Source organism: Caloenas nicobarica, chromosome 6 (genome assembly GCF_036013445.1).
Source record: "Caloenas nicobarica isolate bCalNic1 chromosome 6, bCalNic1.hap1, whole genome shotgun sequence".
NCBI lineage: Eukaryota > Metazoa > Chordata > Aves > Columbiformes > Columbidae > Caloenas > Caloenas nicobarica.
Window position 1 is genome coordinate 36,987,125 of NC_088250.1, and position 17,478 is coordinate 37,004,602.

Genomic DNA, 17,478 nt, shown 5'->3' on the forward strand with positions numbered 1-17,478 from the left:
AAGGTTTTCAGCTTTAAGTAATCTCAAAATCCATCCATTTTATGTTGTAAATCAGAAAACAGGTTAGGAGAAGTATGTTAATGTTGTTTTCCTGGTATGAGTATGATAAGCAACATCACCTCAGTAGTAATAAACATTAAAAGCAATATTCAAATAGTAGATACGTGATCAAATCACAGAGACAGACGCACAATGAGTAAATGAGAGCAAAACATATCTGCAGGCACATACCTGTACTCTTGCAGGAGAACTTTGTTTTTTCATCACATAGTCGTATAGTTCCATTACAGCCCTTTTCATCACTACCATCTTCACAGTCCTTTTCTCCATCACAGCGCCACAACTCAGGAACACAATTCCCATCAGGACTGCACTGGAATTCCTTACCATTGCATCTTCCAAGAGAGGGAGTTTCTTAGAAAAATAAGAATTACATTGAAGGACTTGGTCTCCTGAGTTTTTCCTGTGCCAATTCTATGACGACTTAGAATTCCCGTTCCCAATCAAAGCCAAAATCAGAGTGCCCAAGAATAAAACTCAAAACTCACTATTCCTTCCTAGCTCAAGCTTCAGACAAGCTCTTTCTTGTCCTGCCCCATTCCTTTACGCCCCCCTCCACCACAGGCTCAGGGTAAATATAAGGTTTTTTTGCACAGCTGTCAGGCAAGAACCAATTTGGAGATGTTTTCCAGGTGCTTCATAAGCCCTGCCTCTCATCCTCAAGCTACGTTCCCTCCTCCCTCTTCATTCTTCTCTTTTTTCCAACAAGGTCCATCTCCGAGTTCTCCGCTCAGACACCTGCCCGGCTCCTGCTATCACAGCACTGCAAGACTAGTTGTAGCCTTTCCGAATTCCACGGCAATGAACTTCAGTTCAGTGCAGCTATGGAATCAACCTTGAATACTTCAAAGCATAATAAATATGTGATTTTAATTATTCAGCACATACTTAATTCTCTAAGTATTTTCTAGATGATAGCCTTGTCAATTTTATCCTTGCCCTCCTTTTCCCAAACTCTTAACACTGAATATTTCTAGTATTTCACAACATAGTAAAGACAATAACACGTTATTTAAAGATAAATTATACATTACTGTTTGTACACAAAAGCATTATTTGAACACATTCTTAGAGCGCTGTCTATAAATATATGGTTTACTTTAAGAAAAGTTGCCTTTTTTTCCCCTAAGTAATCTGCATTCTTGCATCACATAGCAGAGCAGGACACAGAAGATGTATGAACTAAAAATAATTGTGTAAAACAGCGTGATCTCCAACTTGACATGGTATTGTATAAAAGAGCAGAGCAGAACTTTAAGCTCTGAGACAGATGTAAACAGAGGGGAAAGTGACTAGTTCAGATCCAGACCAATTCTTTTGATAAAGACAAATAATTATTTTTGTAAATATATAAAAATTAAGGACTGTACACTAGTTATGCACAGCATTCTGCTAATTTGTCCATTTATATCAGGTCTGCCTCTAGATTTAGAATATAAACTCGTGAAAATGAACAAATAAAATGGTCTATACTTTGTTGTGGAAAAATCACTACGAGAAAAATATGAGAGAAAAATATTCCCCCATTCTCATCATTCTTCATTCTTTGCTACAAGCATGCTCCCCTTCGGTCCCCACCCAAAAAATACAATGAATGGCATTTAAATGGGACTGTAGCTTCTTAAAACATTTTTATGCTTCAGAAACACTACTGGGTGGGGGGGAAACAAAAAAAACAAAAATGCTGCCACCCCCCCCCCCCCCCGCCCCCCAGCAACCAAAACCAACCAAATAAAAAAACCCAAACCACAAAAACGACAAAACAAAACAACAAAGCCAACTTGGATCATGCAAAAATGAGAGTGTTACTGCATTAAAACCCCAGAAAATATTGATGGTAACTTAAGGAATGCTGCCTACTGTCTCTTATCTAGGCAGCACGTATCTCTGTAAAAGGACAAACGTCACATTTAGCATAATTCAGCAAAGTAAAACTACAAAACTTATCTCAGTGTAATACCCATTCTGTTTTTAAATGCTTTCTTCTTCTGTGATACACTTCTGTATTATCATATTACACTTGACATATCTTCCATTCCAAGCTGCACCAAGGTTAAAAGCATTTTCTCTTTTTCCATTGACTGAAGATGGGTCCTCTGTGTTTATCATAAAGTATTCTCTGTGTTTATAAGCATTAAAATGTAGGAAGAAAAAAATAAAACAAACTAACCTTCTTTGCTGCAGTTTGTTTCGGTTTCATCACTGAAATCTCCACAGTCATTGTCACCATCACACGCCCAGTGACTTGGGATACATCTGCCATTGTAACATCTGAACTGATCAGCAGAACACGAGTGAACGCAGCCTAGTTCATCACTTCCATCACCACAGTCGTCATCTGCAAATATTATTTTATTATCATTAAAAGATTAAAAAATGTGAATAAGAGATGTGAGGAGAAAAAAATCTGTTTCCAAAAAGTCAAGAAAAAAATGACATGCAGCAAATAAAACAGTATGTTTACTGCCCACAGGCATATGGCAAAATTATTTCTAATGCACGTAATTCCTTAACTCTACCACCAGCATTTGACTCTCCATCATTTTGGAGAGACTAACCCCTTACACTAATTCACAGCACAAACACCAGCAAGCATGAGAAGGCTGCAGATTTTCCTCCTTTCTTTAGTTGTGTGTAACTACACAGGCTTTCAAACATAGCGGTTTTACTTTATTCCAAGTGATTTGTTAAGTTATACAGTTAAGGACACTCACAAGCAGTTTAAAAAAAGAAAAAAAAAAAGAAAATCTGATGGTAGAATTTCTTTTCAATAATATTACAGATGTTTTTCCACGTACTTGCAACATTGCAAGGTGGAGAAAGACAACAGCACATAAACAAGGGTGGAATGCTTTTTCTCATTACTTTGATGTTGTAGTCATTACAGCAATCTTAAGGCAATTCCCATAATTTGATCACCACGGGAGGGAAACAATAAATGTTAGGTAATCACTAAAGGGTGTCTTTGCACAGAATTTCAGTAAGCACACTGTGAAAATTTGGGGAATCTGTCCATTTAAAGCTATGAATTCCTGCCAGCTGTAGCAATATACAATGCTATGGAGGATGAAGAACCAACCCGATGTCATTAGGGCAGGATGACAACGCTCCCCCACCCCAAGCTCTGAGAGAAGATTCATTTCAACAGTTGTCATTCAAATATTTGCTCTTTCAGGCAAAATAAATAACTACATTGTAAAGTCTTCCTAGTCTTCCCTGTCGAGGGTTGCTATTTATTAAAATGAACTTACCCACAAGCAACAAAAATTTAGATATTTTGGTCACTGGAACTATTTTGTTTTCTAAAAGCAGAAAATACTTTCATAAGCAATAGCTTAGTTTTGGGGTTTTTTTTAAATAATGAATGTTTACATCGCACTTCATTCTACAGAATATACTATTTGTAACAATTACAATATCCACTGCATTATTTGTTATATGAAGCTTCAATATTGCTGCTTTCCAGGTCAGGTCAGTAATTTAAAAGTACTAAATTTATCCTCTGACCATTTACAAGCCAAACTGGCAAAATCAGTCTCAAAAGACTGATTATCAAAGCAGTATTTATGTACTATCTACCATATTCATTTCAGAGAGAGGACACCCAATACTTGCCTGAATCACAGAGCCATTTGCTGCTAATGCATCTTCCATTTCTGCATATAAATTGAGTCAGTGGCTCACACGTCGGGAATTCTGTGAAAGTGTTCAAAAAGAAATAAAAAATATTTCATGTATATCCTCTTTTGTAATATTCTTCCACCTTCCTGTATGCATAAATTACACAAGTGTGTTGTATCAGATATTTGCACCTGTCAGGTACTTAATCTGGAGAGGAGAAAGAGGTGAAACACCAAAAACAGAGGATAAAAAGGCTTCTAACTGTAAATGCTGGACCAAACCCTGTCCTTCGTCTATATGGACCAGTGCAATGTATTATTCTAGGTCATATAACATGGTCCCATATTCCCATTGGACCAGGGCTGTCTTTGCCACCAAGCATGCTAATATTTATGACTAATTATAGCTTGATGACTGATACAAAATGTTTTTTTCTATGTATTTATCGATATAAATGGTTGTTGAATTGCAACAGCACTGCCAGTGAAAGCCAAGAAATAGAAGACTATAAAATGAGATGCTTAAGACCAAGCAAAAGAACAGTCAAGAAATAAAGTTACTGTTCACTGACATAACAAAATCCAAAATTAAAATGTATTTACAATCATTTCCCCAAGCGTTGCAGTAAAAGTAGTAGAAAACGGAGACAATATCACTTCTAGAGGCTCACCTAGAGTACACACAGGGATTTGGTTTTAGAATTTTCTAATATGCTTCTGCACAGAGCAACTTGAATTTTTTCAGCCTTCTTTTTCTTCTAAACCAAATGATGTAGCCAGCTATGTGCATTCATACCATTGACATGTTAAACAGTGCTTGGACCCATTCGGTTTGGAACATACCAGATCTATTTTACAATACCTGGCAATTCATAGGAAACAATCTGAAAGTCTAACTTGATTCAAAACAAATACGGAGCAACCTAAATTCTCCATCCAGACCATCAAGAGAAGACGACACCTCTCAGTAACTGAGACCTAATGCAAACCAAAGATGACAACGTGACCAATCTGCCTGAACTGCTATTTGAAGGTCACTTTATCCACTTTCCGGTGGGAAGTCCCTCCACAGTACGTCCCAAATGCGACAGAAAGAAATGTCCAAAATGGTGCATTGTCCTGTCAGCCACAAAGCTGCCCAAGAGCTGAAGAAATCTCCAAGTGCATTCTCATTACGTTGCTCTAGCTATTAATACATCAGGTTGTTCTAGTGTTGTTTCAACTGATATGACAATGCTAAACTTCACAAATGGCAACGCAATTAGTATGGAAGCGTTCACCAAGAACATCAGAAGACTGAAGTGATTATTTGGCTTCAACACAGAAAGGGTGGGAAGAAAAGTTAACACTGATAAAACACTTTGTCAATTACTCCTAGAAAGGTGGAGTTAAAAAAAAATAAATAAATAAAGCAAAGCTGTTTTTCTTGGGGGAAAACATTACAGTGATAACAAAAATTGTTTCCAACGCAAATAATGGGGATGTGCAACTACGATGGTACCCAAGATCTGTATAGACAGAAGCAAATTGGACTGTGATTATCTTCCAGTTCTTTGATACTTCTTTCATTCTTCTCTTATTGAGTGCAAATGGTATGAAAATAAATTGATAAACAGACAGACACAAAAAATGACAAGTCTTGTTTCCTTTAGAAAACCAGTGGAAAAATAAGGAGGGTCTTTTCGAATTTTCTTCAGGAATGTCATGCTTCTTAGGAAAACTGGTGGTATGTATTTTTAAAAAAAGCATATTCATTATGATACTGGTGTCAACTTTCCAGTCCTGCTCACCCCAGATATATATATATATGCGCCTATATAACTATGTTTAAGTTCTTGAATCAATAGGAGCCAAAAGTTATTCATTGCTGAAGTCTGGTACAGTCAACAATCAGCAATATTGACTTGACAAAAAGCAAACCATGATTTTACTTTTAATATAAAATCTTCTGATTTTAAGAGTGGTTTTAAACTGTTTCATAGAAAAAAATATCTAACAGTAAATTGAATAGGTAAATAAACGCCATTAGCATGCCCATTAGTCATCAAATTATAAGGCAGAATTAAAAATGAAATACTTGACACATCTGCACAATTACAGTGCTTGAGGATAAAGAAACAAGATTCTAAAACATTACACATATGTAAAGTTTGGCCAAACTGAAAAACAGCAGGTAAGAAAAATACTGATTAAAAGATCTGAATAAATATTCCAGATCAGCTGATAGGGTACCAAACAAAACACATGGGAAGAAATTACAAAGATGACATTAACATCTGTGTATCATTGAAGTGTCTGACAACACAAGGTGCAGCTAATCAGCTAAACAGGGATCACCTGTTCTATCTCTGTACACAACAGAACTTACTCAATTTGAAACATGAGAATTAGAAGTCTACCTTACTAATAGGCTTATTTTTTACTCCCAATGATTTTATTTTGATTTTATCAAATGTCATCTATTTTGAACTAACTGCTCAGATATCAATTACTGTCAATATAAAATTAGCTTTCTTTTTTTCTGGTTTATATCACTATTAAAAGAAAAAAAAAGGAGGAAAGTAGTAAGAAATAAGGCAAGAGAAAGAAGGTCAACATTCCAGGAAACATAACAACTATTTACACGAAAAACTTCTGAAAAATCTTGAATGTATTTATGGAAGGAGGAGACGCTGAGACTCACATATGGACTTAAAAAGTAAAAATGTAAACTCAACTAATGAATACTAGCTGGTTGCCAGTCATGAATAATTCAAAATTAAACAAACTTAAGGGATTATGGCTGAATGGAATTTACTGATTGTATCCTACATGTTTCCTTCCACAGATTCTCTGGTAATTGAGGTCCTGGAGATTTATGTTTAAGGAACATAGGGCATCATAGCATCAGCCTATGGTTTTCACTTATGCTTTTTTTTTTTTTCTATTTTTTTCTTGCTCTCCATTGCAAATGCTTCATAAGTATTGAGATTTTGCAGGAAAAAACCCACTGTTATTAGTAATAGAACTCTAATAACTCTACTGAAGAGGTTTACAGCAGTGAAAAGGTTTACAGCAGTGAAAAGGTTTACAGCAGTGAAAAGTTTCAAAAAGGAAAAACTAATGTTTTATCAACTACACTTACATAGTCTGATTTTGTTTAAGCAACTGTATATTTTTATAACAGTGAATCAAGGTATAATATCAGCTATACCTGAGAAGAATACGGTCTAACTACTAAGTATCTTAACAAGCACGCTTGACATTTTCATTTCTTTGTGTGCAACCTCTCACTTCATGTTTACATGGTTGATACTAATAAAATCATCAGCCAGCATTCTTTCTTGAAAAATCATTTCAGAAACATATCCTATTATATTGTGACACGCTTACCAATTAGTAAGTCAAATATCACAAATATTACCTTGTGAACAAGAAACGCCCTGACACAGTAATCTGCAGGCAGCTCACTGACCCTGCTGCTCTCAGACTCCTGGCAGTTCCCTGTGACCTGCCCAACAGGTGAACTCAGCAAAACCTTAATTGTTTGGAAGCAGCTAATTAGAGAGAGTGCACCTTGCTCTGCAATCTCCCAGTAAAGCAGCAATCAGCACAGCTGCTGATATTCACGACATGCCCAAGAAATACATTTTTTTCTGCAAAATACAACATACAACACCTTCAGTTCAGACTTGAAAAAGTCTGATCTTATTAACATCTGGAATATGCTGAGGGGGCCCATGTGAAGAGGTAAGCGTCTGAGATAAAGAACAATTTTTGGGGTTGACAGTGTTTGATAATGGGGTGTGAATTAGAAAAGTGTTAACTTGATTGTTCTGCATATTTGGTATTGTAGCTAAAACTCATTAATAGAAAATGCAGCCTTTGGGTTTATTTCTTAATCGAATAAATTATATTTGCCATTTCAGAAAGCCTATTATCAGTTCATATAAAAACAAAAAGGACCCTCATACTTTTCCTATCCATCAGCTCACACGAAAAGAGATCCCTATATGTTTACCTTTTTATAAAATAATAATTTTAGTTCTTTCCCCAGATAAAATACACTTACCACAGGATGTCATTTCATCGGTTGCGTCTCCGCAGTCATCCTCCCTGTCGCACAGCCATGATGTCGGAATACAGCGGCCATTCCCACAAGAAAATTGGTCAGCCTGACACGTTCTTGCTGTCAAGACAAAACACTCCAAAAATGCCAGGGAAATGGACTGAATCTGTAGGTCTTTTGGTGCGTGTCTATATGCAGACGTTGCAAGTTTGGAGGCCATGTCCTCGCCTGCTGCACATTTTACCTGATCTGACTAAACATCCTCCATCTCCTGTGATTTCAGAGAAAACTGAGATCATCTGCAGGACTGTGTTGTGCCTCTGTTATGCAGAATTCTTAGTGGTTTCTTCAACATATGAGAATGTGGAACTTTTTATGTGATTATACAAAACTAGGTAGTCGAAAGAGCATTAATGTTTGATAAAATAACATTAGTGCTAGAGCTGAAGTAAAGAAAAAACAGAGCGTTAAAATGTCTAATCGCTAAACGCTTGTTTAGTGTACTCTACTAACAAGCACTAAACATCATTGTCATAGAAGCAAAGGACAGATATGGAACTCCATGATTTACAGCAGTGGAATCAGTAAAGAATCTTCATCTTGGTATTTCCTTAAAATTCCACTATACAGTTAATAACTTACAAATGAAAACAATTTCAAGGCACCAAGGGGAAACTAAATAAATAATTGCACTTTTATCAGCATAAAATAAAATTTACTAGTGACATGGCACTCATTACAGCATGTTAACAAACAAAACTCAAACTGCTAAAAAAGATTTAGCAGGAAGAAGTTTGTACCTAAGCAATGCTCTGACACTCAACCCATATGGATAGATTAAGTGCTGGATTGCTTTGGAAAGCAAAGGCAAGGAAAAGGATTAAGTAAAATATATTTTGTATTCCAGCCTTAGTGGCATCAAAATTTGAATTCATTTGAAGTGTCAATAATCAGATTACTAGTAGCAGACTGGTTCAGTTCAGAGCAGCCTTGAACTTTTGATGGAACAGGAGTTAGACAATTGTATGCACAATGAAGTAAAACTTTTACCTGCACAGGTTTTATTTGATTCATCTTCACTATTACCACAATCATTAGCTCCATCACAAAGCCACCTCTTGGGAATGCACCGATTATTTTGGCACTTAAACTGATCATCAGGACAACTGTGATTGACTGGGGAGAAAAAAAGAGAAAGAAAAAAAAAAAAGAAGTTTCTTCCTAAGAAAATCATCTGAGAAAAAAAGCTGAAAATAATACATTAAATGGTATTTCCTGATGGTGCAGTTAGCATGGTTCTCCTGTGTATATAATGAACACGATATAAAAACTGCTCAGCAAACAACTCGATTTTAAAATATTGCTGTACTTCAATCATAAATTAAACACCACATAGTAAAGATTCTCCTATTATACTAGCGTCAATGAGATCCTCTTCTGTTAACTAAGTGATAAAAGGTAGCAGCATTTTACAATGTTGCTATTTCCTTGAAGAAAAATGTCCTCGATCACATTCTATCAATGTGATGAGGTTTACAAACAGAAGTGCACATAAACATAAGAAAACACCAAACGGAACAGATGCAAGTTGCTAAGTGCATATCCAAAATATTATACACAGTGAGCAGGGATTTGGGCACATTATAAAATGCTTCTGAAAGGATGCACATTATTGTCAATGGCCACATATAGATCTGTTGTTTATTTACCATGAAATTGTAGGTGTCAAAAAGTGAAATATGCAACACTGTAAAACTGACAAAAAGAACTCGTATTCAAGAGCGAACAAGGTATCTCACAAATGTGGTTTTGCTGGCTGCCAAGTCTCACGGAAAGAATGAAGACTGCACAGAAAATAAGTAAATCATACTGGCCAGCTCTTACAGCTGTAGTTAAGTATATGTGTTCTGCTACTTTTATGATAACATGATGTATTATTAGCCGATTTTGCTACTCTATCTACACAACAGCAGTAAACTATACACAGTTTCAAATGCTTGGTGAAAAATAATCTCAAGCTGTTTTCTACCTACTCAGCCATCCACGGTCTCTTTTTTAAAGTTTAACATATATCTGGAAACAAATGGTATTTAAAATGAAAGGATGTCTTGCAGGCTTATCCTTGACATTTCAGTAGCTTTTATCTTTGACCTTTCTACCTATTCTTCTATTGAAAACAACAGAGAGGGAGTGTGATATCAATAGTACATGAACCCTTCGTGAGTGGTTTGTGTAGAGGGCGCAAGAACATTGGAAGTAAAGATTAATTGATAATCTGAGCAGAAAGGTATTCCAAGTCTCATAATACTTATGAAACAACCTAGTTTGCAATGTGACTGGAGAACAAAACTGTTATCATCCATGTAATAAAATAAAGAATTGAAGACTTTGTTTAAAATAAATCTATCTACTAGACATAGATACTGTTTCAAATCGCAGTAAAGTTTTTGCTTATATGTATTTACTAACGTGTGTTTATTCTGTTTGTAATCGCAAATATTTCAGACTAGCTGAAAAAGAACTATTGAAGTTACAACAGCAACTGCTAAAAAGAGATTAATGTTACACTGGTCACCTAAACTATGTATCACATACAGATTCAGGACCAGACTATGATTTCACTTATATCTGTGTAAATCCTTGGAGAATCACAAGCTTTTATAAATGAATTGGTCTATATTACACTAATTTCAACGAGAATCAAGTCAACTCTGCCGTAACTTCTCTGGACAATCTGCTCCAGTGTTTGACTATGCTCACAGAAAAAAAGAAAAGAAAGAAAAGGAAAGGAAAGGGAAAAAACAAAAAGAAATGGAAAAGTGTTTTCTTGCGTTCAGATAAAATTTCACGCTTTCAAGTTTGCGTCCATTACCTCGTGTCCTGCTAGTGGGCACTACTAAGAAGAACAACCTGACTCTCTGTTCTTCATCCCCTCCCACCAGCTCCCCTCAGACTTACATAATTTTGATTCCAATTTTAAAAATAAAGTACAATTTGTGGGTTAAAATGTAAAAGCATACATACAGCAAATTTCAGAATGCTCATCGCTGCCGTCCAGACAGTCATCGTCCCCATCACAGCGCCAGCGATCCTGGATACAGCGCTTATTGTTACACTGAAACTGTTCAGCTTTGCACAACTGTGGGAGCACTTCTCCATGTTTAACTAGGAAATATTTCAAAGCAGCACATCTATTTTATCAGCTTGATACAGACAGAACGCAATACTAACTCTACATAAATAGATATGAAGACTTGTTGTCAGTTTTCAGAACATTTTTAGTAAACTTTGCATATCAGAGGTAATTCCACCTGAAGCCTGTAGCAGCATGCATATGGTTGAGGTAACATATTTTTAATAAATGAAAGAATTCAGAACAGAACGGCACTCAACCTGTTTTATTAAATTGGTGCTTAGATGATGGTGTAAAAATATCAGTTTAAAATATTGCTATGCCTCGTGAATAGTGAAAAGAAAATATTCTTACAGGCACAGACCAAATTCAGGTGCACATTAAAGGGCTGGAAAACGATTACTGAAAACCTGATTCCTGTATCCAAGCAACAACTCAAACACCTGCATTATGCACTGGTACAGACTTGGCAAAGAAGAAAGGATAAAATTTCGCCGAGGTAGGATTACGTAGCAAGCTACAAGGTTATTGATAAATCCAGACAGATACATTTCCCAACATAAGGTTCAGAATGCTGAATGTGTCAGCACCACACATCACCCTGTGACCCTCTGAGGATCACCAAAGCCCTTGTAAAAAGCCGGGCAATGAAATGTGTTGGGGAAAAAAAGCAGGAAATCTGCTTCATTCAGCTCTGAAAGTGTCTGACCTCTCTTCCTAACGCTTATATTCCATCTTACCAGGGAGAAGCCCACCTTCCAATACTTTCTGCTAAAAAGAAAACTAGTTTTCTTTAGCAACAGTGATGGCTCTGCCAGCCATGCATTCAGGTCAAATTCAAGGTAACTACAAGCTCAAAAAAGTTCATTATGTTACTAAATAATCCTTTTGTGTTACTCATCTCTACAAGGGTTTTTGCTGGAGACCTATGTAAAGTTTAACACGTGACATGGCAAGAAATAGATCAATGAAATTAAAAAAAATCAAAAGATAATTTTGAGTAAGTTGCAAATATCAGGTCTAAACATAAAAAATACCCGTATTATCTGATGAGTTATAACTTTTAATTGAAAATTCCACAATTCATTATTAACACTATTTGTGTCATTGGTGTTTCAATGAAGATATCCAAGGAAGAGATGAAAAAAAAGGCAGCAAAAAAAGTCTGTCACGACCTATTATATATAAATATATCTGCTTGACATTTTCTATGCCAGATTTCAATTTAAGGTTAATTAGTTCATACAACAATCTGAAACCAGTTTCTAATAGATCTAATATAATAACTTTATAGATTAATTTCTGGTATTTCTGATATTCTTTAAGAGAGGTCAGTGAAATATTTAAGTGCTTTATCATACCAGACATTCCGAAGTCTTTTCCAATGCATTTTATCCTCAAATATTGTGTACTTGGTATTTTGTCTTTTTTGAAAGCCTTTATCATGTTTAATACACTGTATTCCACTACAATCTTTATTCAAGGAATATTTATTTGTCTTATAGAACCACAAAAAGCCTCTAGGAGACCACACTTCCTTGTTTTATTTTCAGATTTGACTTGATCCCTTAACAGTAGTACCAACTCAGATATTCTTTAAGAAAAATCTTACTCATGCAGGTTGTACTGTTTTCCTCCAAAAGCTGATTATCAGCACAGGCACAAACTCTGCCTCCAGGAATGGCTAAACAAAGGGTGCTGCAGCCTCCGTTATTAACACGACATGCATTATCACCTGTGAAAATTAAAAAAAAGCAACTTTAACAGCCATGCTAGAACTAGAACATTTTTTTTAGAATGTAAGCACATGAAGAATTTTCTGTAATGAATTTCCTCTCATTTTAGGGAAACATTATTCTTGTACTTTGGTTACTACAGGTTATAATACATAAACAATTTTTGTTACAGGTTGTAATAACCTGTAAGAATAAAAAAAACCAACTACACCATCACCTCACAACATTGTCTCTCTCTTTTTTATGAGGGGAACAAATACTACAAAATATTTAATAGGATTAGGCTATGTGCATGCAGCAGTTTTAAGAAATTAAACCATATATAAAGGAATGTTCCAAAGTATATTGGCATCTGCATTTGTTAAAACAATGTGACTACAAATGCAGACTAAGAAGAGAAAGGAAACAAATTAGAAGTACAATGAGATCTGTGGCAGATAGAATACAAGGCAGATATTCCACTACTCTTTTCTGAACACACCTGCTGTTCCTCTGCCTTCTTTTCTGTGTTATTGTTTCCTCCCAAAAGCCGCACACTGTTCACTGAAGATACCGACAGCTGTCACGAGTTTTAAACCACCTCCCAAGGGCTGCTGCACCCTCACTACCTCATTCCTTAGGCAAGCAGCCTTAAAAGCCAACTGAAGCAAATTTTACCATTTCTGTTCGTGTCACTTTGGTCACAACCTAATTGCTTAGATATGTCCTGCTGAGGATATCTAACTTCTCATGATCAAAACTCTCTTAATTTCAAGTGTTGGTGATAACTGACTACTATCAGGCAAGCTATCAAACTTCATGTCTGCTGAAACTTTAGATTAAACCTCCTTTTTTCATCTTCCTGTCCTAGTAAAAAGCGGGTGTTCTTTCCTCTGCTCCTGCTTTTTAGGTGTACAAAATATTAATCATCTTCCTGGGTTAAAATAGACTCCACACAATTCCCTTTCCTCAAAGCACTACTACATCTCTTTCACAGAAAATACGAATATTTCTCATAAAGGTAGCTGCAAACATATATATTACACTGTCCTGTCATACCCGCATTAGCGAGGAAACATTTTCAAATTATCAAATAGACATCAGATAACTAGCAAATAAATTAAGATTTTGAAAATTTTCAAATTTTAAGACATAGCTCAATACGTCTTACAATATAGACCTTGAGAGTTTCATAACAATCTACTCACAGTCTGTTTTTTGACACACCATACATCATTTCTTAGAAGCGAATGTGTCTACAGTCCATTAAAATCCCATTGTACTTTCAAATGAATTTGTGTAAAATAATTAATACAGAATGCTGTGGTAATTGTACTTCCATTGCGCAGCATGTGAGGGTGATGATAAGAACAGAGTTGTATCAACAGGGAAAACTGGAAATCTCTACAAAGTGTGAGGGCTGGATCACAAGTTTAGATAGAGCAGTTCTAGCTTGGAGTGGACACTTCTGCTTCATTGCATCTTGACTTCATATTTTAGACTATGATCTAAAACACTGTACAAAAATCAACTCCTTTTTACATCTTTGCTCACCAAAACCCAAATGATATGAATAAAACATCAAAAGAATAAGAGATGCATTTGCATCTGTAATACTGGAAAACCTCAAGTACAACACTACCTCAGAAAAACTGGGCTAGAAACTCCCTGTATCTTTACAGGGCTACCCATTATACAAACGAAAGAATGTCAGTAACACAGAGATTTAAGAAGATACCAGAAAATGCCAAAACAAACAAACCAAAATATAATCTTAAAAAGTGAATCCAAAATTATAGAGCACAAGGTCAAGGAAATTTGCAGTAATTTAATTAAAGAATATACACGGGTTTGTCAGATCCCTAATAAAGGAATCAGGCTTTAGAACAAAAGACTATTTAAGACAACTATAGAAACACTTTGAAACCCTGCAATGATTCTGAAGCCCAGTGCAAGCTTAAAATAAATAAAATCAAAATTAAAACACTAGATCAAAGTCAACTGGTCCATCTTGAAGATGAAAAGTTCCTACTTAACCTCATAATTGGGATGACAAGCGACAGCACAATAGGTTACTTGCTAAGTAAGTGCGAGGATGACAATGAGGAAAATACAAGTACCAAGAATTAAAGCAACAAGATCCCAGATAAAAAGGTTTATAAAGCAAGCTTTAAGGGAGCCTTCAACCTGAAGGTGCAATGAAACCTTCAGTCCCATCAGTCTTGCTGAAGAGACTCCAAGGCTAAAATGTCTCCTGGAAGGCAGTACGACAAACAAGTTAAGTCTTTTTATTGAGTAAGCTGTGGAACTCATTTAGCTACCAAGCATTTATGAAATTAAATTTCCTCGACTGCTGTTCAAAACAGGTATTTTATATGGGTGCTCTTAAAATATTGCCATTATTTTAAAACTACTTGCAAAGATACTATCACATTTTTCATATTTTGCCAATTTTTAAAACAGCTGCTGCCCTGACACTTGCAAAAGATTAAATTAGGCTGATTCCATTTTAATTTGCACAAAAAATTAGGGCAGAGCTAAAGTAACGACGTACCTGCATCTGCCATCATTCTCATGAAAACAAAACAAAACAAAAACACCACCACCAAAACAAGGCAACCACATACATTGGTTTAATCTTCTAATTTAAAATATACTCTAAAGCATTTATTGCTGCTTAGCCATCAGTGCACACACGTTTTCATGTGTATTCATTTATGTTTGTAAATTCCCAGAAACCTGACCACAAGTCCTGCTAAAGCTGTATAAGCCTCCTTTTAGCATCATACTACACATATGAAGAGTAGCAGCCTGGGGCTCGAGCAGCTCTTCTTTACAATCACTGCATTAAAAGGGTTAATTTGGCAGAAACTAAACCCCCATGTACTCCAGCTTGTCCTCAGTATATTACTGGGGGCCGGGAGTGGCTGAGCTTGGCTTCTGAGTGATGCCCAATGACACCCAAATGACCTCAAGTCAGGACCCATAAGTCCAATCATGCTCAACAGCCAGTCCGGCATTACGTTGAACTCACACGACGGCCTCGCTAATAGTGTAGGGTCGGGTCGTGGTAACTGAATTTACGCACTTGCACAGAGTCACAAATAGTATAATATACATCTGAGTGCATCCAATGAGAAATTCTCGTGACTAGATTCACAAATAATGAGGTTTACTAAAACAACAGGTACAAGTTCTTTAGCTCGCCGTTGATAAAATACACTGTCTGCGAAAATACACTTTAGTTGCAAAAATACATTTTACTTGACACTTTGGTACCAAATATATATATTCTAAGATGACTACACAGCGCTACTAATGTGATTACAAACACAAGCTTGAAGTCTATGTTTCCTGGGGGACCAATTGGTACAACCAAGTGTGCAAATCTTATCCAAAAGCATCCTTTTGGGGGAGAAGACAGGCTGAGCCCATTCACTGATCCCAGAAATCTGCAATGCTGTCTCCTCGACTTCTCAGTGATGGTGTCTTCCCTAACGTTCCTCTATTCTTAGGGTATTCTATGCTATTTTCTATGTTTAGATGCAGCTTGAGTGACTCTAGTCATACCATACCGTAGTTATTGATTGGTGTAAAATTCTCTCGCTTCAGTTTTAAAAGTATAGACTTAAAAGAATTCAGAGAGTATGCTCAAGGGAGCATGGAGGCGGGTAACTTTCGGGATGGAGGTGCGTTTTGATAATATAATGAGCAAAGTTCATCCACAGGACAAATTTTGCCACAACTGCTAGCTCAGCAACTAGCATTTTGGATGGAATGGAATATTTATCTCTTATTTGACAGCAGTTAAGTGCACAGTACCATCTAATTCTGTACCTGCCTCATACACAGAGCCTGGTCACGGTATTTCCACACTGCTCCAGCCTCTGTTCTCCTCGGTGCCAGCACACTGAGCTCCCCCCATGTACTAAAATCCAAGAATGCAGGCCAGGCTGGGTGGGGGGAACGATGCAGAGCAGATTCCTTGGCATGACAAGCAGCTGCCTTAGGCACTGAGGTTCTGGATATAACTTTAATCTCAATAAGTGTACTTTCAATAATTAGTTTCAATAATTTGCCCCCTCAATAATTACTCTAGAATAATCTGAGGAGTTAAAATATCAACTGATTTCAAACGAGGTGATTTTTAACTGCTGTAAACAGACTTACACAAGAATTACTTCCACAGGAATAGCAATCTTCCCTTACATAGCAGTGGAAACACCTGCAGGCATCAGCAGGTTCATATGCCAACTAAGGATCCAACTCCTATTGTTACCATGTTTCCCATCACCTCCCCATTTTTTAAGGTATTCCTGGTACATAGAGACTCAAAGACTAACCTAAGAAAGATGAATTCTAACCTCTGAAAGTAAGAAAAAAAAATACTTCCACAAAAAAGATCACGTCCCGTGGGATACAAAGACAGTGAAAAACACCTCTTATTAGGGAGATATCCAAAGAAGCTTAATGTCGCTACCCACAGTACTAAACAAAGCAGGATTGGCACGGCCAAGTATCCTGTAAAAGATCTCCTAAAAAATGCCACTCCTAACTCAATTATGCCAACATGAATTGACATGGTTTCTGCTTGTGTAGACACTGACAATAACAGCAGCATCAAAACAGGAACCTCAAAATATCAGAGCTGAATGTTTCCAGGTACGTGTGCATAATCTATAGAATATAACTCATATCGCAAAATGAACTACTCTGGTTTTCTCTGTACCACGTGATTCAGTCTTGATCTTGTTCTTTTAGAAGAAACACATCAAAAACCAAAACAAAACGGTAGCTTCACTTTCTTTAAAATAAATGCTTATGCTCTTTTGGGGACAATGCAAGATCAGCCTCATTGAGCATGATAAAAAGTAAAGATGCTAAAGGATACAGCTAGCTTAT

General features: G+C 36.4%; 1 protein-coding gene across 1 annotated transcript in view; it reads right to left on the reverse strand.

The window, feature by feature from the left end:
- Positions 1–17,478, reverse strand: part of LRP1B (LDL receptor related protein 1B) — a 527,248-nt gene that overhangs the window by 226,192 nt on the left and 283,578 nt on the right. Inside the window, exons 15-21 of the mRNA XM_065638136.1 lie at positions 12,474–12,596; positions 10,753–10,893; positions 8,779–8,904; positions 7,732–7,848; positions 3,676–3,756; positions 2,231–2,398; positions 232–414 (exon numbers count right to left, since the gene is read on the reverse strand). Of these exons, the coding sequence (XP_065494208.1) occupies positions 232–414; positions 2,231–2,398; positions 3,676–3,756; positions 7,732–7,848; positions 8,779–8,904; positions 10,753–10,893; positions 12,474–12,596 (939 nt within the window). The remainder of the gene's footprint in view (positions 1–231; positions 415–2,230; positions 2,399–3,675; positions 3,757–7,731; positions 7,849–8,778; positions 8,905–10,752; positions 10,894–12,473; positions 12,597–17,478) is intronic.